General features: G+C 40.9%; 1 protein-coding gene across 1 annotated transcript in view; it reads right to left on the bottom strand.

The window, feature by feature from the left end:
• The window catches only part of DNAJC5B (DnaJ heat shock protein family (Hsp40) member C5 beta), a 187,063-nt gene that overhangs the window by 67,543 nt on the left and 96,086 nt on the right, over positions 1-23,434 (bottom strand). Inside the window, exon 3 of the mRNA XM_053715084.1 lies at positions 21,588-21,762. Coding sequence (XP_053571059.1) covers positions 21,588-21,762 — 175 coding nt within the window. The remainder of the gene's footprint in view (positions 1-21,587; positions 21,763-23,434) is intronic.

The following is a 23,434-nucleotide window of genomic DNA, read 5'->3' as shown; positions in this document are numbered from 1 at the left end:
CTGGTGTGCTTGGGATCATTGTCCTGTTGCATGACCCAATTTCAGCAAAGCTTTAGCTGTCGGACAGATGTCCTCACATTTGACTCTACAATATTTTGGTATACAGAGGAGTTTATGGTCAATGACTGTCAATGACTGCAAGGTGCCCAGGTCATGTGGCTGCAAAACAAGCCCAAATCATCACCCCTCCACCTCTGTGCTTGACAGTTGGTATGAGGTGTTTGCGCTGATATGCTGTGCTCAGTTTTCCCCAAAAGTGGCGCTGTGCATTATGGCCAAACATCTTCACTTTGGTCTCGCCTGTCCAAAGGACATTGTTCCAGAAGTCTTGTGGTTTATTTAGTTGCAACTTTGCAAACCTAAGCCATGCTGCCATGATATTTTTAGAGAGAAGAGGCTTTCTCCTGGCAATCCTTCCATACAAACCATACTTGTTGAGTCTTTTTCTAATTGTACTATCATGAAATTTAACATTTAACATGCTAAATGGTGACATGTACCATTTTAACAACACACCCATACATAAAGACTGTAAGTTGGTGATTTGCCAAGAATTAAAAAAAAAAAAGGATTAAAGGGTCATGCAACTTAAAATTTGTATTTTGTGATTTAGATGCAGTGGAAAATGTTAACAAACGTTTCATTTTATTTCTTTTATCAAATTTCCTTTATTCTCTAAGTATGCTTTGTTGAAAAGTAGATAAGTAAGTTCAGGATTGTGCACATGTCTGTAGCACTATATGGAAAAAGTTTATGAAGTACAATGTTATACATTTTCAAAAGCACTACGTTTTAAACAGTGTTTGTTTCCATATAGTTCTCCAGACACATACACACTGCCTACATAAATATGTGCTTCAATAAAGAATACCATACAAAAGCAAAATTGGAAACTTTTTTAAAAACCCTATGCTCTCTCTGAATCATGAAAGAAAAATGTGGGGTTTCATGTCCCTTTAACTTAAATGGAAGAACCAAAGATAATATCATGGAGGGGTTCATTGAGAACACCACTGCACTTACCAACAATTCGATCTATGGCCATTGGGGGTCCATCTTAAAGCAAGAGACTAGACAGAACTCCTCCATTCTCAGACACAGATAGGGCTTGCCAATTCCTCAGTAATGTATGTAGTGAAGAGCCTTTATTTTCTCATTGAATCCAGGTACAAAAACAGACATTTCAAGTCTAAAGCTCTTATTAAGGGTATAATTGAGGGCCTTTAGGCTTGAAACATTCCCTGTTTTTTTACCTGGACCCAATGAGAACATAAAGGCTATTTTACTCCTGAGGTTGGACTTGCTTCACTACATATATTGGGCTTGTTACCACTGAGCAGTTAAAAATGGAGCTGTAAGCTACCGAAGTGGCCCACAGGTAAAAGTAGTTTACGGCTCCATTTCAGTACTAGGTTTCCATTGAATCATTTTGTGCATTGCATGAACTTGTTCTTTCGTGTAGGTGTAAGTTAACATTATCATATAAACTCAGATTTCTTGAAAATTGCAGCTTAACATGTTTGTTGCTATGATAACCCGACCTTCCACTATAACATTTAAGTTTAATGTCTGCACTCCTTATCTGTGATCACCTCTATAGAGAAACAAAAACCAAGATACAATGAATTCATTAAAAAATGAAAAGAAATGAAAATTTAATGAAAAAATATTTTTTCGGGGCGGAGCTAGCCATCAAGAGGAGAAGACGTGCTGCGGCAGAGCTCCTGCTTATTCAAATATAAAAAGTTATTTTTCTACACTAAAAAGCTATTTTACTGAGCCCAATACCCTGGTAAAAGACTTTTAAGACTTGCCATAAGTGTTCCCTATTACTTTGAGGCAACTTAATACAGTCTTTCACCCCATTTCCTACCTGCCTCTATCACGATAACAGCCCGGCTACAACACATCCAGACAACTACCGCACTCTGAGGCTCTTTACAGATAGGCCCCGGAGGGTCGGGCCCCGCTCCGGAGCTATAGCCGGCCCTGGATGCACCCTCTGAAAAGTACTCACAAGGCCTTGGTGTGTACCGGGGGACTCCCCTGCCTGAACTAATCCGTCATACGCTCTGCGGCTTCCTACCTCTGGTGCTGTTACTCGGCGAGGCAAGCCCTGAAGATACTCTACTTGGGGCCCTGGGGCCCAGATTACCTAAAGCTTTCCGGCTACGGGAGAAGGACGACTCCCGACCCTGCCATTCGACCCAGCCAACTTGTCAGAGGTCGCGTCTACGGGAAAGACTGCTGGGACCTTCTTTGCAGAGTTCTGGACTTACCGGGTATCCCGTGCCTGACTGTGACCTGGGAGGGTCTGGACCCAGACCCGCGACGCTGCCGCTACAGAGGACAGACCTGCCGGCAGTTGGAGGAGATTGCTGTGGACGAGAAGCTGTTTCAGGCCTCTTCCTGCCCTCCATATTGGCGCGAGTGGCGGCCATCTTGGGAGGCCTTTGATCCCAACACAACACGGACAGATCCCCACGTGGCGCTTAGCTCAGTGCCGCAGCTTCTAGGAGTCACTGCTTGTGCCTTCACATTGACCGGACGGGTAGCGGAGGAGATCAACGGTTCCACACAGGGGTGAGATCGCGGCTGTTAAGCTGCCTTATTACTATTTGCACGCACTCAGATCTGCCCACATTACTACCCCAGCAGCCCACAGGACACAACCTAGTAAACTGCCTAAGGGGGACCCTGACCCCATTAACACTGGCCAAGATTTTATAGCGTGCAAGTCTGATGACACCTACCCTCACATCTGATCACTACTAATGTGCAACGTTCTGCAGGAGGGGTATTTCAATATTGTCTTGCTCTGTGTTAGCTAGATCAAAGGCATACCTACATCTACCCTATTAAGAGGCCTGGTCATTTGAGGTCTAACGATCCCCCTTGACAACTGCAATAACTGTGATCCCATTTCACACAGCCCTGTTAAGCCTCTAAATACCCCTTAATTTTGCCTCCTCTGTAACTGGGGCTACAGCTCATTTGAGCCTAGATCAGGCTTCACCCCCTAGGGTAACCCACAATAGGGTAGTTTTCTCTCAGGTCTGTAAACCCCAAAGTACCTTTGTGCTCACTTGAACTATCATACACATTGGGAGCCTATACTAACTTGCCTACCTGGGCTACCTGGTCAGACTCTCTTAGAACATTAGTCCATTTCATTAACTGGTCAAGTGCTGCTGCGTCAGCTTATTTGTCTTTGGGCCCCTGGTCTAAAGTGGAGTGTTATATCTTTTTATTGCTTATCTAACAACTATTTTCTTTTTGCAGGTCTACTGTAATACAATTAGTCCTAACTGTTATCCAGACAAGTGAACTTTTCAGCACTATCCCCTCAAAACTCTCCCTTTCCGGCCTAGCTAGTCTAGGCTGGTCACCTCCACTTCCCCTTTCCCCTCCCTTCTGGGTGTATCCCCTTTCCCTGAGTTGAGAGGGGTTGCTGAGGTTTTCGGTTGATTGCCATTTTGAGTTAGGTTGCTCATACTGTGCATTTTACATTACTATCTTCTGAATGGTACCCTAAAAGTTTGGCTCCTGGTTGTCTGTCCCTCACCTCCCCGCTCCCGCCCAGCCTGTCTGGGTGGGTCACTTCCAATTCCCTTTCCCCTTCCTCTTGGGTCGTATCCCTTAGCTTCCCTGAGGTGAGGGGCCAAATTTGGTGCCCTTTACATCTGCAACAGCTGTACACTACGTTTACTATGTAGTTTTTTCTGACAAGTGCTGCCCAGCCCCGCTCTGCTCATTCAATATGCTAGCCTAAAAATAAATGAAAAAATAAATGATAATTATATTCTTTTGTGCTATTAACAATACCTTTTTCCCTCAAACAGCGGTACATACTTCTCTATTTTTAGTGGTCTCTTGCTCCCCTTGGACACAGCATTCGACTATTAACCTACAAAATGCCTCACTCCATAAGGAAGCATTTAAAATCGAACCCAAAACCTAGGAAGACAGTGTTCGACCACTTTGCTCATTCTGCTAAAGAGCCTGCCCCTCTTCCGAATGCCGAAATAAGTGAACCTGAATCTCAAGATGAAGAGTCTCAGTCCAGCATGCAGTCTACAGCCGCCTCGCAGCACTTTATTACTGAGTCGTCTCTTAAGAAATTCCTGGCAACCCAGACCAAGTCCATCACCCAAGAGATTCAACATAGTTCTGCAGAACTGAAAAAGGAGATATCTGAAATTGGAGATAGGGTCAATGCATTGGAACGAAAGCAGGATGACCAGGCAGTTGACCAATCTAATATTCTAGCCTATGCTGAAAACTTTACATCTGCAAAAGCTGTACGTAGTGTACAGCTGTTGCAGATGTAAAGGGCACCTAATTTGGCCCCTCACCTCAGGGAAGCTAAGGGATACGACCCAAGAGGAAGGGGAAAGGGAATTGGAAGTGACCCACCCAGACAGGCTGGGCGGGAGCGGGGAGGTGAGGGACAGACAACCAGGAGCCAAACTTTTAGGGTACCATTCAGAAGATAGTAATGTAAAATGCACAGTATGAGCAACCTAACTCAAAATGGCAATCAACCGAAAACCTCAGCAACCCCTCTCAACTCAGGGAAAGGGGATACACCCAGAAGGGAGGGGAAAGGGGAAGTGGAGGTGACCAGCCTAGACTAGCTAGGCCGGAAAGGGAGAGTTTTGAGGGGATAGTGCTGAAAAGTTCACTTGTCTGGGTAACAGTTAGGACTAATTGTATTACAGTAGACCTGCAAAAAGAAAATAGTTGTTAGATAAGCAATAAAAAGATATAACACTCCACTTTAGACCAGGGGCCCAAAGACAAATAAGCTGACGCAGCTGGACTAATGTTCTAAGAGAGTCTGACCAGGTAGCCCAGGTAGGCAAGTTAGTATAGGCTCCCAATGTGTATGATAGTTCAAGTGAGCACAAAGGTACTTTGGGGTTTACAGACCTGAGAGAAAACAAATTCACTCTCCCACCACCCTAGGTAGATATTAGCATATGTAGGGGCGCATGATGACCCCATGGCAGTGCCCTGAATTTGTAAATAAAAATTGTCATTAAAAACAAAGTAGTTATGTGTCAGTACAAATTGCAATAATCTAATCACAAACTTATTTCTCTCAGATCTGTCATTAGATTGCATGCTTAGGAAGAATTCAACAGCTCTTATTCCATATTCATGTTTAATTGAAGTATAGAGCGATTCTACGTCGCAGGTGACCAGAAAGGAATCTTTGTCTAGTATTAGGTCATTCACTTTGCTTAGGACATCCATAGTGTCCCGGGTATAGGATGGCAGAGCCCATACCATCTCTCTCAAGTATAAATCCAGAAATTTACTCCCTTGTTCACATAGACTATTTATGCTGGAGACAATAGGTCTCCCTGGCGGTGTATCTTTATTTTTGTGAATTTTGGGCAAAAAGTAAATGGTGGCAATCCTTGGGTTCTTAACCTGTAAGAACGACCATTCTTTAGAGCTGATTAGATTGTCTGCCTTGGCCTCATTGATCAGTTTAAGATAGTCAGTCAGAAATTGAGACGTAGGATTTGAAAATAAATGTTTATAGCATTTACGATCTTTCAATTGTCTATTTGCTTCAACAATATACGTATCCTTCTCCCAAATCACAATATTCCCTCCTTTGTCCGATGGTTTGATGATCACATCATCCCACGAACTGATTTCTTTTAATGCTTCCTCTTCTTTCTTTGTAATATTTCTTACTTTTGTATCAGGTAATTCGAGGAAGTCATGCATGACCATTCTCAGAAAGACCTCAATTTGTGGTACCTTAGAGGTCGGTGGCATGTAATTGGATTTAAGTCTGATCTGTTTATCAAGAAACTTATCATTTGTACCTATTCCTGGTTCTTCACTTTCGTTTAGTAGTTCAATCAAAGTATCTAGCGTTTGGAGATCAGTAGTTGTACTGTCCTCATGGGTACTATACATTTTCTTTAATATCAATTTTCTGCAGTAAAGATGTAAATCCTTTATTAAGTCAAATTTATTCAAAGGAGGGGAGGGTGAGAATGACAGGCCTCTGGATAGAACATGATTTTGTGTTTCTGTAATTACTTTTTGTGTAAGGTTTATAACTTGCAATTTGTCACTATCCTCATTTACCATCTTGGGCGCTTCCCCCAGTCCTCCCTTCTCCTGTACCCACTGTCGGATCTGTACCCCCACCTCGCTCGATCTCGTAGGGTTCTGTTTTCTTTTCCCCCTTCTTGTTGGTCTCTCGTATCTTTGTCTAGGTGGGTTGTATCCCTCCCTAAAAAACTACTTGTACTTGGTCTGTTGATATTACTCTCAGAATCACTGTCCTCTACCGCCGAGGACTCACAATCTGACTGATGTGTAGTCTTAGGTGGTGGTAGACTATTAGGTGGTCTTCGTCTGGGTTGCTTATCATCCCATGTGAATATCCTTCCCTTTTCAAAGTCTTTAATGTCTCTCTTCATTTTAGAGCACTTAGTCTGTATTATCTCTTTCTCTCTTTTATCTAGTTCCTCTCTCATCTCTTTGTATGATTGTTTAAACTTATCCAGTGTTTCAAATTTTTGTAACTTTATATTGTATTCAGTGATTTCCTTATCTAACTCAGACATGACTTCTGTTTCATAGTCCGATAAGATTGCAACCAGTATTTCGGAACAGTTAATTAGTGCCTGCTCCCATCTGTCTTTGTAGGTATCAATATGGAAAGAGAAGGTAGGAAATAAGCGTACTCTAAGACCTCTGGGGATGATATGTTTAGCCAGGTATTTATCATACGCGCTCTTATTCCAAAAAGAGCGCGTGTGTTTTCTAATTAAATAATTCAGAGATTTCAGACCATCTTCCCAATTGTCTATTATAGTATCAAGAGTAGTTTCTGTGTCACAGGCCAGTGCAAAGGTTTTATCTATATCCCTCAGTCTCTGGTCCTGTCTATTTTTAAAGTCTTGTGACAGACTATGCGACATTTTTATGTATCTGTATAGGTGATTTGGCCAGTCAATTACCTCCCTGGGTAAGAACTTTATTCAACTTAGTTGAATCTCAGAATGCTGTCCTAAACAGCGGATAGGCATAAACAGTTTTAGAAATTAAAGTAGTGAGATACTATAGAAATATAATACATATTATGTCCCCAACATAATTATTCCTAATAAACAGGAGGAAATAAGTTTTTCCTTTGTACTAATTAATAGGGTGGGGGGTGCTCAATATCCTTGATAAATATAGAAAAAATATGTAGAGAAAAATGGATATAACAGAGCACTCAAATGGTACTAATAATAAATGGTTCTATATGATGAGTTAGCAGGATAGGGTAATATATAAAACGTAACTTTTAATATTTGTTGAAATTAAAATATATTGTGACAAACATTCACACAATCAGTGTATATAAAAAAACATTTAAAATAAATGATAAATGCTGAGATACCGGGTATTAACCATTTACAGTGTGTTAAGTGGGTAGGTCTGGCAAGGAAGCACCATAAAATGCTCACGGATTGCACGGTAGCTAGTCTAAAAAAGAGGATTGACCTCACACAAAATTAACTGACTGGTGCAATACTGGAGCGGTGCTATCACTTGTCAGAATCCCACACGATTGAATTAGCTCAAATTAAGTTACACTCAAACTCCTATAATTATACTGGGCTGTAGTGAGCCTATTCACAACTCAACAGCCAGAAACAGATACCAACGAAATAACTTGTATGTCAATATCTATTATCACTATTGCGGTATTTAACACACTAACAAATCAACACTCAGCATTTATCAGAGCGCCTGATGCGCATTTCGCCACGTCCGTGGCTTTCTCAAAGGCTAACCCGTCCTGCCTCATACTAAGGGCTTAAATATTACTTGGAGCCAATCACGGGTGAGTATTCGTACACACCCCTAAGCGCTGGCCAATCACCTATAATCTGTCCTATTGGTTAGTCGGACGTCACATGACTTTGCGATGACATGTACAGATAGGCGTGACCTATCACGCTAATGTCAACAATAGTGAGCGTGAACATTCAGGAGAATTAGATCAGAGGGATATAAGTACTGTATTGTTTATACTGGATTGCATATATTCTGATACAGCCTGGTAAACGATTTGCATGTCACATGTCCATACTATCACCACCAATATTTGCGCTACTAATTTCTTGTTATATCATCGTACTTATCTGAATTACCAGAAATATCAAATCATGTAATCACATGTGTGGTTAGGTATATCCAAGAATTATGGGCGGCGGATAGTCCCATCTTGATTTCAAGAAAAATATATATATAGTTAGATATATAGTTACAGGGAAAAATCGTCAGGGTATTTTTCGTGTCTGCCATACACAGTTATTAGGGTTTTCATTAAGATACCACACATTGCTAATAGGATTATACCATTAGGAGCAAAAAAAGACACTATAAAGTAAATACTCCTAAATACACAATTATTTAAAACTCCACATTGTGTGAGTAAAGAAATATTATTGTAACATACATGCTTATTTCTCATTCGGACCACGATAAATTCATATCTTGGTACTATATAATAACTACAATATATGCAGTGTGTTATATGGGTTACAGATCATAAGTAACTCCATGTTTTTATCCATATCAATTATGGTGTAGTGTATATAGCCACAGGTGTACCTACATTAACCATCTCAGTGCCAAACACAATTAAAGATCTCATGACACAAGAGACTTCATTCTCAATGATTATGTTAATTTGTACATCTTAAACTGTCTCTTTGAAGCAGTGGGTATCACGAAAACCATATTAAATAGAATAAGAACTTCTTTAAGTCTTATTTCATGCTCTATCATCTATTAATATAGTAAACACATAGTTAAATTTATGGCTTTATGGTGATTACATGATTTGATATTTCTGGTAATTCAGATAAGTACGATGATATAACAAGAAATTAGTAGCGCAAATATTGGTGGTGATAGTATGGACATGTGACATGCAAATCGTTCACCAGGCTGTATCAGAATATATGCAATCCAGTATAAACAATACAGTACTTATATCCCTCTGATCTAATTCTCCTGAATGTTCACGCTCACTATTGTTGACATTAGCGTGATAGGTCACGCCTATCTGTACATGTCATTGCAAAGTCATGTGACGTCCGACTAACCAATAGGACAGATTGTAGGTGATTGGCCAGCGCTTAGGGGTGTGTACGAATACTCACCCGTGATTGGCTCCAAGTAATATTTAAGCGCTTAGTATGAGGCAGGATGGGTTAGCCTTTGAGAAAGCCACGGACGTGGCGAAATGCGCATCAGGCGCTCTGATAAATGCTGAGTGTTGATTTGTTAGTGTGTTAAATACCGCAATAGTGATAATAGATATTGACATACAAGTTATTTCGTTGGTATCTGTTTCTGGCTGTTGAGCTGTGAATAGGCTCACTACAGCCCAGTATAATTATAGGAGTTTGAGTGTAACTTAATTTGAGCTAATTCAATCGTGTGGGATTCTGACAAGTGATAGCACCGATCCAGTATTGCACCAGTCAGTTAATTTTGTGTGAGGTCAATCCTCTTTTTTAGACTAGCTACCGTGCAATCCATGAGCATTTTATGGTGCTTCCTTGCCAGACCTACCCACTTAACACACTGTAAATGGTTAATACCCGGTATCTCAGCATTTATCATTTATTTTAAATGTTTTTTTATATACACCTGATTGTGTGAATGTTTGTCACAATATATTTTAATTTCAACAAATATTAAAAGTTACGTTTTATATATTACCCTATCCTGCTAACTCATCATATAGAACCATTTATTATTAGTACCATTTGAGTGCTCTGTTATATCCATTTTTCTCTACATATTTTTTCTAAAGCTATAATAGCTCTAAGCCCCTGGTCTGACCATGACTGTGTTATAACAGATCTGATCTCTACTAATTCTGCGCGAGCTAGAGCCCCCTGGAGCATGCCGAACACCCTCCTTCATGATATCCCGTTCAGAGAAAGCCTACGCACAGAAATCAACCACTATATACATACTAATGACAATTCTCAAGTTGGTGAGTTGGTGGGGAGCAGCAAAAGCGACCATAAGGGGGATTATGATTTCTAAACAGGCCATTCTCAGAAAAAAGGCGGGACTCTCGTTATCGCAAGCCTACATTAAATTAAGGTCTTTAGAAGCCCAGAACAGAGCCAGGCCCCTTCACTCCCTAACAGGCCAGATAACTGACCTTAAAAATCATATCTCACACATTGAGCTCAAGAGAACTCAGGATAATCTAACTAGATTAAAGCAACTGTATTACTACAAGAGAAACAAGGCGGATACTCTCCTGGCCAATAAAATTAGAAATAGGACCTGTGCGTCGCATATCCATAGTATTACCGCAGCTAACTCCCTTCTAAAAATCCCTACGCAGATTGGAGAAGCTTTTGCTGGATTTTACTCCAATCTCTATAACATAGACAAGTCCGAAAGTCCCCAATCGACCCCAGCCGAGAAAGTATGCGAATACCTACAGACCTTGAACCTGCCGTCCCTCTCACCCGATCAAAGAGACTCCCTAACCTCCCCATTTTCAATTAGAGAAGTACAGCAAGTAATCAGGAATTCGAAATCTTTTAAAGCACCAGGCCCTGATGGATTCCCTGTACACTTTTACAAAACCTTCTCTCAAGAACTTTCCCCACTACTTCTCAGACTCTATAATTTAGCCCGGGAGGAGGGTAAATTTAAGGAAGAATACCTGGAAGCCACCATAATAACAATCCCCAAACCCAATAAAGACCCGACCCTCTGTGCTAGCTACAGGCCAATCTCCTTAATCAATACCGATATCAAATTCTACTCAAAACTCTTAGCTAACCGCATAGCCCCTCTACTTCCCCACTTGATCAACCCAGACCAGGTGGGATTTATCCCAAAGAGAGAGGGCCCAGACAATACTAGAAGATTGCTGAATGTTATGAGTCTCTCCTCCAGCCTCCACAAGCCCGTGGCGGTCATATCATTGGACGCCGAAAAAGCTTTTGATTGGGTGAGATGGCGGTTCCTATGGGAAGTACTTGAAAATAACCACTTCCCTGGATGCATTATTAGAGCAATAAAGGCCCTATATTCTTCCCCTTCGGCATCAGTTAGGGGCCTCGGTTTCCATACTCGTCCATTTGTTATATCTAATGGGACTAGGCAGGGCTGCCCTCTGTCTCCCCTGCTTTTCACCCTGGCCATAGAGCCCCTGGCCGAACAGATCCGGTCTGACCCTCATATGGGCGGTATAACCCTTTTTGGCACTAAACATAGTATTGCTTTATTTGCGGATGACATTACCCTTTTCTCATCCGACCTTATAATTACCCTCCCTAGGCTCATGCATATAGTGGAAGAGTTCAACGCCCATTCCTATTATAAGTTAAACATCTCCAAAACAGAGATATATACCCAAGGGTTCGGGAGTACAGCCTTAAACCCGCTTAAAGCCAAATATCCTTTCCGGTGGTCGGAAACTTCAGTAATGCATCTAGGAGTCAAACTCTCCGATGACCTATCCCGAGTCGTAAAGGACAACTATCTCCCTCGCTTGTCGGAGCTTCGCTCCCTGAATAAGAGTTGGAATCTATCCCATGTTTCATGGATGGGACGCATTGCTGCCCTAAAGATGTCCTTCCTACCCCGACTTACATACCTATTCCGCTGCCTCCCTATCAGGGTACCAAGACAAATACTCCTACAATTCCAAAGCAAATTCGTCAAACATATTTGGAAGGGCAGGCCCCCCAGAGTGGCACAGAGAGTGCTTCAACTACCTCGGGCGTGCGGTGGGCTAGGCTCTCCCTTGATACTGAGATACTATGAGGGCGCAATGCTCACCCACATCTCACAATGGGGAGTCAAACAGTCCTCCTGCAAGTGGCACTCCATTGAACAAGCCTCGTTACCTTTCTTGCTAAATTTGCGGGATTTAATTTGGACTCCACCGCACCACCGGAGGAAACTCCAACTCCTAAATCCCATTATCCGGGAATGCCTACACTTCTGGGATAGGATTCGACATTGTGACCATGTCGCCCCTCATCCGTCACCCATTACCTCCCTATCGGGACTGTTGTCGGGTCTGCAGGACACTCACCCGTTGAAATGGGCCCAGATGGGAGTCAACACGGTCTCTGATCTTTGGCTCTCCTCTCCAAAGGTTTGTTTCCGACCTATTTCTCAGCTGGACACAGAACGGGTCATCCCACAATACTTGAAGTTTGAATACCATAGGATTAAAAGTTTCCTCTCCAGTTGGGGCTTCAAACCGTCGTCGTCTCGCCCCTTAACCCAATGGGAATCCACATGGATTCAGGGAGATAGGCTCATTAGACCTCTCTCCCGTCACTATAACCTTCTGGGTCTTGCCTCGCAATCGGGTAAGGCAACCCACCTTTTGAAGTGGGAATCCCTGCTTGGTAAGACCTTTACAGGCGACATCTGGGGGCGTACCTTGGAACGCACCCAGAAAGCCATTCACTGTACAACTTTATTTGAGACATATTACAAACTGCTGGCTCACTGGTACTATGTCCCTGTGAGACTGGCAAAAATCTTCCCCTCTGCATCTCCTCACTGCTGGAGAGGATGCGGCCAGAGAGGTGACTCTTTGCATATATGGTGGGAATGCCCCAAACTTCACCCCATTTGGACCAGATGCTTCCGGGTGCTTTCCAGTCTAGGTATATCCCTAGGTAGTACGCCAACAGTAGCTCTACTTCATATCGGGGTACATGCCCTGCCTAAGCACCATGCATATATATGTATATATCTCTTTATGTCCATAAAACATTTAATTGCCTGTGACTGGAAGAAAGAATCCCCCCCCCACTTGGTCTAGGGTTTGCTCCTTTATGGCCTACCTTTACACCATGGAGAAAGATATTTTCTATAAACTGGGTAATTCTGACCTCTTTGAGTTGACCTGGACAGACTGGAAAGACTCCTTTGACACAAGCTGGAAGCCTAATGTGTTGACCTCTAGTACCTAGACATCACAGACTGCTAGCTCGGACATGTGACAGGTTTATCTCACTAATAACAAGTATTTTCACCTGATACTCTCCCCCTCCCCCCCCCTCCTCCCCCCTTCCTTCCTTTTCTATACCCTCTCTTGGATTAGAATACTTTGGGGCAATAGAGTCCCCTCCCATTAAGTAACAAGTATCTTAAGCATTTTTTATTATCTATTAATATGGATATTACTTTTGTTGTATGGGGTTGCCCTAACCACTGTAGAAATATGATGTAATGGAGGCAGGTTTATCCCCCTCCCTCTTTCTGTTAACCCCTTGACTTGTATCTTTGTTTCAGCTTCAATAAAGTTTTTGAAATGAAAAAAAAAAAAGATTTTTTCTTTATTTTATTACATTTTTCAGTTTACGTATTGATATATGTAATATTTCTTGCTGCCCTAGGCAAATGCCTAGTTGAAATTATGGAGATATGTGCTTCATTATATTTTTATATGTAAATACATATTGATATTTACATAAGAACATAACTGCAACTATTGCTATACATTGACCTGCACTAAATAGTATATAGAACAGTCTATTTCTAATGTGAAACTCTTGCATTGTTTGAAAACATTACTATTTTAATGGTAACTAGGCCTCAAAAAGCATATTTTCCCTCTTTTACAGCTAGTTGAGCTGGGCAAAATTTTTATTAAATTATTATGACAGCCTCAAACACTATATTAAATAATGTAGGCATCTATTTGTGAGAAAATACAAAACACAGAATTTACCACAAAAGTGAATAGAGTTACCTCAGTATGAAATAAAGAGTAAAAGCACTTACAAAGGGGAAAAAATCACTTTCAAAGTATTAAGCAGCCATGCTGAGTACTCTTAGTAGCTCAGCTCACTGTCTTGTGGTCAGCTTGTACTAAATCCATATATAACAAAAAAAACAGAATTTATGCTTACCTGATAAATTACTTTCTCCAACGGTGTGTCCGGTCCACGGCGTCATCCATAACTTGTGGGAATATTCTCTTCCCCAACAGGAAATGGCAAAGAGCACAGCAAAAGCTGTCCATATAGTCCCTCCTAGGCTCCGCCCACCCCAGTCATTCGACCGACGGACAGAAGAAAAAACAGGAGAAACTATAAGGTGCCGTGGTGACTGTAGTTAAAGAAAGAAATTCATCAAACCTGATTAAAAAACCAGGGCGGGCCGTGGACCGGACACACCGTTGGAGAAAGTAATTTATCAGGTAAGCATAAATTCTGTTTTCTCCAACATTGGTGTGTCCGGTCCACGGCGTCATCCATAACTTGTGGGAACCAATACCAAAGCTTTAGGACACGGATGAAGGGAGGGAGCCAATCAGGTTACCTAAACAGAAGGCACCACGGCTTGCAAAACTTTTCTCCAAAAAATAGCCCCCGAAGAAGCAAAAGTATCAAATTTGTAGAATTTGGCAAAAGTGTGTAGGGAAGACCAAGTCGCTGCCTTACATATCTGATCAACAGAAGCCTCGTTCTTGAAGGCCCAAGTGGAAGCCACAGCCCTAGTAGAGTGAGCTGTGATGCGTTCAGGAGGCTGCCGTCCGGCAGTCTCGTAAGCCAATCAGATGATGCTTTTCAGCCAAAAGGAAAGAGAGGTAGCAGTAGCTTTTTGACCTCTCCTTTTGCCAGAATAAATGACAAACAGAGAAGACGTTTGTCTGAAATCCTTTGTTGCTTCTAAATAGAACTCTAAAGCACGAACTACATCTAAATTGTGTAACAAACGTTCCTTCTTTGAAACTGGATTCAGACACAAAGAAGGCACACGTATTTCCTGGTTAATATTCTTGTTGGAAACAACCTTTGGAAGGAAACCAGGTTTAGTACGCAAAACAACCTTATCTGAATGGAACACCAGATAGGGCGGATTACACTGCAAAGCAGATAACTCAGAAACTCTTCTAGCAGAAGAAATAGCAACCAAAAACAGAACTTTCCAAGATAACATCTTGATATCTATGGAATGTAGAGGTTCAAACGGAACCCCTTGAAGAACTGAAAGAACTAAATTCAGACTCCAGGGAGGAGTCAAAGGTCTGAAAACAGGCTTGATCCTGACCAAAGCCTGAACAAAAGCTTGAACATCAGGCACAGCTGCCAGTCGTTTGTGTAACAAGACAGATAAAGCAGAAATCTGTCCCTTTAGAGAACTTGCTGATAATCCCTTATCCAAACCTTCTTGAAGAAAGGAAAGGATCCTAAGAATTTTGATCTTACTCCATGAGAATCCCTTGGATTCACACCAACAGATATATCTTTTCCATATTTTATGGTAAATTTTTCTAGTTACAGGTTTTCTGGCTTGTACCAGAGTATCTATTACAGAATCCGAAAAACCACGCTTAGATAAAATCAAGCGTTCAATTTCCAAGCCGTCAGCTGGAGGGAAACTAGATTTGGATGTTCGAATGGACCTTGTACTAGAAGATCCTGTCTCAAAGGTAGCTTCCATGGTGGAGCCGATGACATATTCATCAGGTCTGCATACCAAGTCCTGCGTGGCCACGCAGGAGCTATCAAGATCACCGAGGCCCTCTCCTGCTTGATCCTGGCTACCAGCCTGGGAATGAGAGGAAACGGTGGAAACACATAAGCTAGGTTGAAGGTCCAAGGCGCTACTAATGCATCCACTAGAGTCGCCTTGGGATCCCTGGATCTGGACCCGTAGCAAGGAACCTTGAAGTTCTGACGAGACGCCATCAGATCCATGTCTGGAATGCCCCATAATTGAGTCAACTGGGCAAATATCTGCGGGTGGAGTTCCCACTCCCCCGGATGGAATGTCTGACGACTCAGATAATCCGCCTCCCAGTTTTCCACTCCTGGGATGTGGATCGCAGATAGGTGGCAGGAGTGATCCTCCGCCCATTTTATGATTTTGGTCACGTCTCTCATCGCCAGGGAACTCCTTGTTCCCCCCTGATGGTTGATGTAAGCAACAGTCGTCATGTTGTCTGATTGGAATCTTATGAATCTGGCCTTTGCTAGTTGAGGCCAAGCCCTGAGAGCATTGGATATCGCTCTCAGTTCCAGAATGTTTATCGGGAGAAGAGACTCTTCCCGAGACCATAGCCCCTGAGCTTTCAGGGAGTCCCAGACCGCGCCCCAGCCCACTAGACTGGCGTCGGTCGTGATGATGACCCACTCTGGTCTGCGGAAGCTCATTCCCTGGTACAGGTGATCCTGGGTTAGCCACCAATGGAGTGAGTCTCTGGTCTTCTGATCTACTTGAATCACTGGAGACAAGTCTGTATAGTCCCCATTCCACTGTTTCAGCATGCACAGTTGTAATGGTCTTAGATGAATTTGTGCAAAAGGAACTATGTCAATTGCTGCAACCATCAACCCTACTACTTCCATGCACTGAGCTATGGAAGGTCGTGGAACAGAGTGAAGAACTTGACAAGCGTTTAGAAGTTTTGACTTTCTGACATCTGTCAGGAAAATCTTCATTTCTAAAGAATCTATTATTGTCCCCAAGAAAGGAACTCTTGTAGACGGAGACAGGGAACTTTTTTCTATGTTCACTTTCCATCCGTGAGATCTGAGAAAGGCCAGAACGATGTCTGTGTGAGCCTTTGCCTTTGAAAGAGACAACGCTTGTATCAAAATGTCGTCCAAGTAAGGTGCCACTGCAATGCCCCTTGGTCTTAGAACCGCTAGAAGGGACCCGAGTACCTTTGTGAAAATCCTTGGAGCAGTGGCTAGCTCGAATGGGAGAGCCACGAACTGGTAATGTTTGTCCAGAAAGACAAACCTTAGGAACTGATGATGATCTTTGTGGATAGGAATATGTAGATACGCATCCTTTAGATCCACGGTAGTCATAAATTGACCCTCCTGGATTGTAGGTAAAATCATTCGAATAGTTTCCATTTTGAACGATGGCACTCTGAGAAATTTGTTAGGATCTTTAAATCCAGAATTGGTCTGAAAGTTCCCTCTTTTTTGGGAACTACAAACAGATTTGAGTAAAACCCCATTCCTTGTTCCACGGTTGGAACTGGGTGTATCACTCCCATCTTTAGCAGGTCTTCTACACAATGTAAGAATGCCTGTCTCTTTATTTGGTTTGAAGATAAGTGAGACATGTGGAACCTTCCCCTTGGGGGTAGTTCCTTGAATTCCAGAAGATAACCCTGAGAAACTATTTCTAGTGCCCAGGGATCCTGAACATCTCTTGCCCAAGCCTGAGCGAAGAGAGAGCGTCTGCCCCCTACTAGATCCGGTCCCGGATCGGGGGCTACTCCTTCATTCTGTCTTGGTAGCAGCAGCAGGCTTCTTGGCCTGCTTACCCTTGTTCTAGCCTTGCATCGGTTTCCAAGCTGGTTTGGTTTGTGAAGCATTACCCTCTTGTCTAGAGGCTGCAGAGTTGGAGGCCGGTCCGTTCCTGAAATTGCGAAAGGAACGAAAATTAGACTTATTCTTGGCCTTGAAAGGCCTATCTTGTGGGAGGGCGTGGCCCTTACCCCCAGTGATGTCTGAGATAATCTCTTTCAATTCTGGCCCAAAAAGGGTTTTACCCTTGAAAGGGATATTAAGCAATTTTGTCTTGGAAGATACATCCGCTGACCAAGACTTTAGCCAGAGCGCTCTGCGCACCACAATTGCAAACCCTGAATTTTTCGCCGCTAATCTAGCTAACTGCAAAGCGGCATCTAAAATAAAGGAATTAGCTAACTTAAGTGCGTGAATTCTGTCCATAACCTCCTCATACGGAGTCTCTCTACTAAGCGACTTTTCTAGTTCCTCGAACCAGAACCACACTGCTGTAGTGACAGGAATAATGCACGAAATAGGTTGCAGGAGGTAACCTTGCTGTACAAAAATCTTTTTAAGCAAACCCTCCAATTTTTTATCCATAGGATCTTTGAAAGCACAATTATCCTCAATAGGAATAGTAGTGCGCTTGGCTAGTGTAGAAACTGCCCCCTCGACCTTAGGGACTGTCTGCCATAAGTCCTTTCTGGGGTCAACCATAGGAAATAATTTCTTAAATATAGGAGGAGGGATAAAAGGTATGCCGGGCTTCTCCCACTCCTTATTCACTATGTCCGCCACCCGCTTGGGTATAGGAAAAGCGTCGGGGTGCACCGGAACCTCTAGGAACTTGTCCATCTTGCACAATTTTTCTGGAATGACCAGGTTGTCACAATCATCCAGAGTAGATAGCACCTCCTTAAGCAGTGCGCGGAGATGCTCTAATTTAAATTTAAATGTCACAACATCAGGTTCTGCCTGTTGAGAAATTCTACCTGAATCAGAAATTTCCCCATCTGACAAAACCTCCCTCATGGCCACTTCAGATTGGTGTGAGGGTATGACAGAGCAATTATCATCAGCGCCCTCCTTCTCTACAGTGTTTAAAACAGAGCAATCGCGTTTTCTCTGAAATGCAGGCATTTTGGATAAAATATTTGCTATGGAGTTATCCATTACTGCCGTCAATTGTTGCATAGTAACAAGCATTGGCGCGCTAGAAGTTCTAGGGGTCTCCTGCGTGGGCAAAACTGGTGTAGACACAGAAGGAGATGATGTAGAACTATGTCTACTCCCTTCATCTGATGAATCATCTTGGGCAACTTTACTATCTGTGGCAGTACTGTCCTTACTTTGTTTGGACGCTATGGCACAATTATCACACAATTTTGAAGGGGGAGACACATTGGCTTCCATACATACAGAACATAGTTTATCTGAAGGCACAGACATGTTAAACCGGATTAAACTTGTCAATAAAGTACAAAAACCGTTTTAAAACAAAACCGTTACTGTCTCTTTAAATTTTAAACAGGGCACACTTTATTACTGAATATGTGAAAAACTATGAAGGAAACCGGAGCCGGTTACAGTTTTAACCCCTCTACAGTCCCAGCTACAGCCTTTGCTGCGACTTTACCAAACCCAGGGGGGTATACGATACCAAATGAAGCCTTCTAGGAACCTTTTCAATTACTTTCAGACCCACACACATGCAGCTGCATGTCCTGCTCTCAAAAGTAACTGCTCAATAATGGCGCAAAAATGAGGCTCTGCCTACTACAGAGAAGGCCCTTCCTGACTGGGAAGGTGTCTAAACCAGTGCCTGACGTAAAAAAACGTTCCCCAAAGTTTATAAAGTGTGAATTTCAACAGCAAGCTGTATAAAATGCCCAAATAAAGCAATCGATCTAGTGTCTACCAGTTTTATAGCCCATATTAAGCCCTTTATTCTGTTTGAGACTAAGAAAATGGCTTACCTGTCCCCATGAGGGGAAATGACAGCCTTCCAGCATTACACAGTCTTGTTAGAAATATGTCTAGTCATACCTTAAGCAGAAAAGTCTGCCAACTGTTTCCCCCAACTGAAGTTATCTCATCTCAACAGTCCTATGTGGAAACAGCAAACGATTTTAGTTACTGCTGCTAAAATCATATTCCTCTCACAAACAGAACTCTTCATCTTTTTCTGTTTCAGAGTAAATAGTACATACCAGCACTATTTTAAAATAACAAACTCTTGATAGTAGAATACAAAACTACAACTAAACACCACATACTCTTCACCATCTCCGTGGAGATGCTGCTTGTTCAGCAGCAAAGAGAATGACTGGGGTGGGCGGAGCCTAGGAGGGACTATATGGACAGCTTTTGCTGTGCTCTTTGCCATTTCCTATTGGGGAAGAGAATATTCCCACAAGTTATGGATGACGCCGTGGACCGGACACACCAATGTTGGAGAAAGTTAGTAACCAAGAATTACAATTTAATAAAAAAAAAAAAAAAAACTTGTCAAGTCCACAAGCAATGCCATTCTGAGCTAAGAACAATTCCAACAGCTGTTTAAATAGTGCTTAAAACCAATTAACACCCATCAGACAGGCACAATTTGTCATAGTATATAAATAAAACATAAGACCTAAACAAAGTAGAGATCTGAAACATCCACATGGCAATAATTTTAAAAACTCAATGGATTGATCCCATGGTTAGTGGGAATAATAGTAATAAACTATACACAATAATAAACATCACTTACATAAAACAATGGAATATAAAGAGAAAACATGTAGTTTGACAGGAGCAAATTGAAAGTCCAGATGTCTGTGTCTTAGTGGAAATGACAATAATATGACACAGGCCCAATGGGACCAACAAAAACTCAGGGTATGTTAAAAAAGAATCTGGATTTACTTGTACTTGTAATGACAAAAAATATCACCATTGTCTTATCATACCATGAAAATGTATTGCTATAAAATGTAAACTTGCCTCCTTGAGATCGAACATGGGCATAAACAAACCAAATATGTTGTGATACTAGATCTGGTAATGCAGAATTGTGTTCCTGGTCTAAGAAGAGAAATAAGGACTAACCAAATATTACAAAAGAAATTTTAAGATTATTAATATAATGGCACATATTTTTTTTATGCATCTAAAAATAATGAAGATCAAAATATGACCATCCAAATAGAAATACTTACATCACTGAAATAAGCACACTAATATATTTTGTAGTAATACCAAAGTGAACGTCACCCAACCTTGCCCTTTACTACCCCCAAAAAACACTATTCCACTATAGCGTATGTGTCACCAATCTAAGTGTTGCAATCCCATCATCTCCCCAACAATTATATCAATTATAAAAAAAAATCATGCTCCACTAATCCTGTAGTATATCTAGATATGTATGATAAAAAAAATACATATATAACGTGATAAAAATAATTGTAAAACCATAAATAATAAGTGCATTTATATTATAATACCAGAGTGAAAGTTGCCTAACCTTTGCATAAACCTAAATAATGTTGCTATGCTATAGAAAAATATATTCAACTTAATATTAATAAATAATAATAATATGCTATAGAAAAATATATCCAACCCTATATTAATAAATAATTTAATTTGTACTAATCTTAAACATAGAAATATAATAACTTTGTGGGTATATAAGTGTATCATCAATAAAAATATAACAATAAATAAAAGTAGGTAAAATGTTATAGCCTAAAAAGCCATATAGGGGCCTATTTATTATAGTGCGAGCGGACATAATCTGATATTGCGGATCATGTCCGCTGCACATCGATAAATGCCGATAGCATACGCTCTCTGCATTTATCATTGCACCAGCAGTTCTTGTGAACTGTTGGTACAATGCCGTCCCCTGCAGATTCGCGGCCAATCTGATGCTAGCCGGGGGTGTCAATCAACCTGATCGTATTCGATCAGGTTGATTTCTGGCGATGTCTGTCCGCCGCCCCTTTAGACCACTGCTTCATAACTTGTGTTTCCGGCGAGCCTAAGGGCTCGCCAGAAACACGGGGCATCAAGCTCCATAGTGTTTTAGTTACCAAAAAGTGCATTCTATAAAATGTGCTATTTTTGAAACAGTGCATAACTGCACATGATAGCTTGAAGCTGCTAACAAGAAAAAAGCTTGAAGCAATTTTCCTTAAAATCTGCAACTAAGATCTTAAAATAATTATACAGCTACGATACAAAAAAAATCTACAGGTATGTTACTGTGGTATAAGAAGTTTCCTCTTTTTTGACCACCTGTTTCCATGTCTGTCCGAATTTGTTCCTCCAGGTCCTCAGGAGAAACATAGTATTCATAATCTTCCTCTACAGTTGACTTGGGTTTACACTTTCCAAAGCAGCAGTTACAACAGCAACAAAAGCAGCAGCAAAGATAACAGCCAGTCAGAAGTCCACAGATAGCAAATAAGCCCTAAAAGAAAACACAGGATTATCATTTCATTGTAGATCATTCTGAATGTAAAATAAATTACATTACTGAGTAATAATTAATTACAGTATGATAGATAGATAGATAGATAGATAGAGAGATATATAGATAGATAGATAGATAGATAGATAGATTAAATCTGATGAAAATAAATACTCACTCCTCAAGGCATATAAACTTTATGGTTCCTTAGTAATAATAGCATAGTTTTACTTTTAGTTCACTAGTAATATTGATAAATATATTAATTTAAACAGGCGCTAGTACTGTTTAATATACGTATATATATATATATATATATATATATATATATATATATATATATATATACTTAAGCTGCCTCTCGTATTTAGGGCCTCTATTTTCATCCTAACCAAAATAAATCTTGAATTGCCTTGACTCGCTGCTGCAACTACAATCCATGTGACAAGCTAGCCCAAATCTTATGTCTCTGCACCCGTAACCTGTATACTTTAATCTCTTAGGAGGAGGGACCTCCTACTGCTGTACTTGTTTTTATTAGGCTGTTATGTATTTGTATCTTACCACAAATCTTTGTATCAGCCCTAGGGAATTTTGTGGCACTATACAAATAAACAATATTATTTGAATGTCAAAATTCTGATAATCAATCATCCCCCTATTACTGTCAATAAGCAATAAATGTAAATTTCACCTTGAAAGGAAAGCAAGATTTTTTCTTGGACATGGAGTTTTATTGGACCCAATGGCTAAATTCTAAAACATAAATATACTTTTTAAATGTTAAATTGTAAAGGAGGAGTGACCATATAGTGACCACTACCACTAAACATATTTTTAGTCTTACATTTCGGAGGGAGTCTCTGTTCTTTAGTCCACTTTAAAACCTATTACTCCTAATTTATTCACTGTTCAGTTTGAGGTACTATATTCCTATTGGGACTAATTCATGGTTTGGTAATTTCAAGATTTAGATATATGGTTCTTGTATCTACCGGCTTCATCTAATTTTCTTTCTGCAATGTTTTCTTCCTCTCCTCTCTTTTTATTGTTGTGTCTAATACTGAGTAATTTACCAATGTAATCTCTTTTAGGTATTGATTATACGCTTAGAGCTCTGATTTTTTTGTTATGTTTTCCTTCGCAGATGTGATTGTGTAGCTTTCAAAGATCACATCATTTATTTAACTTATGCTTTTACCTCATTTGCCTTGACTGCAATATTGTTGCAATATGTTTTATGTCTTTTAATTTCTGTTGTTTAACTATTTATTCAAAACTTTAATAAAGATAATATAGATCTTAAGGCAAATAAGGTTAAGATGATGGAGTAAAATTAGTTAATGCACTATGTTGATGATTAAATATGGATACAAGCATAAAACATATAAGACTGCAGGGGGAGTACTTAAAGTATTTTTATTTCACACAATAAAAGTTGAATTTTTACAACTTTGACCTCATTTAACTATTTACAAAGAGAAGCTTAGCATTCCTTTAGAGTGTGACTTTCTCTTTGCAAACACTGGAAACCATTAGTCATTCAAGCAGGTGGCTTTTCCAAAAAGGAAACCATTCAGTTCAGTGTGAACTCGTGGTCTAAGTGGAACTCAGTTCAGGGGAATTGCTTACTGCCCATAGAACTACATGTCTCAGCAATCTGTAGGGTGTT

The sequence above is a fragment of the Bombina bombina genome, chromosome 5, assembly GCF_027579735.1.
Source record: "Bombina bombina isolate aBomBom1 chromosome 5, aBomBom1.pri, whole genome shotgun sequence".
NCBI classification, from domain to species: domain Eukaryota; kingdom Metazoa; phylum Chordata; class Amphibia; order Anura; family Bombinatoridae; genus Bombina; species Bombina bombina.
The sequence above is the reverse complement of the archived record's forward strand: the minus strand, read 5'-3'. Positions and strand labels throughout refer to the sequence as shown.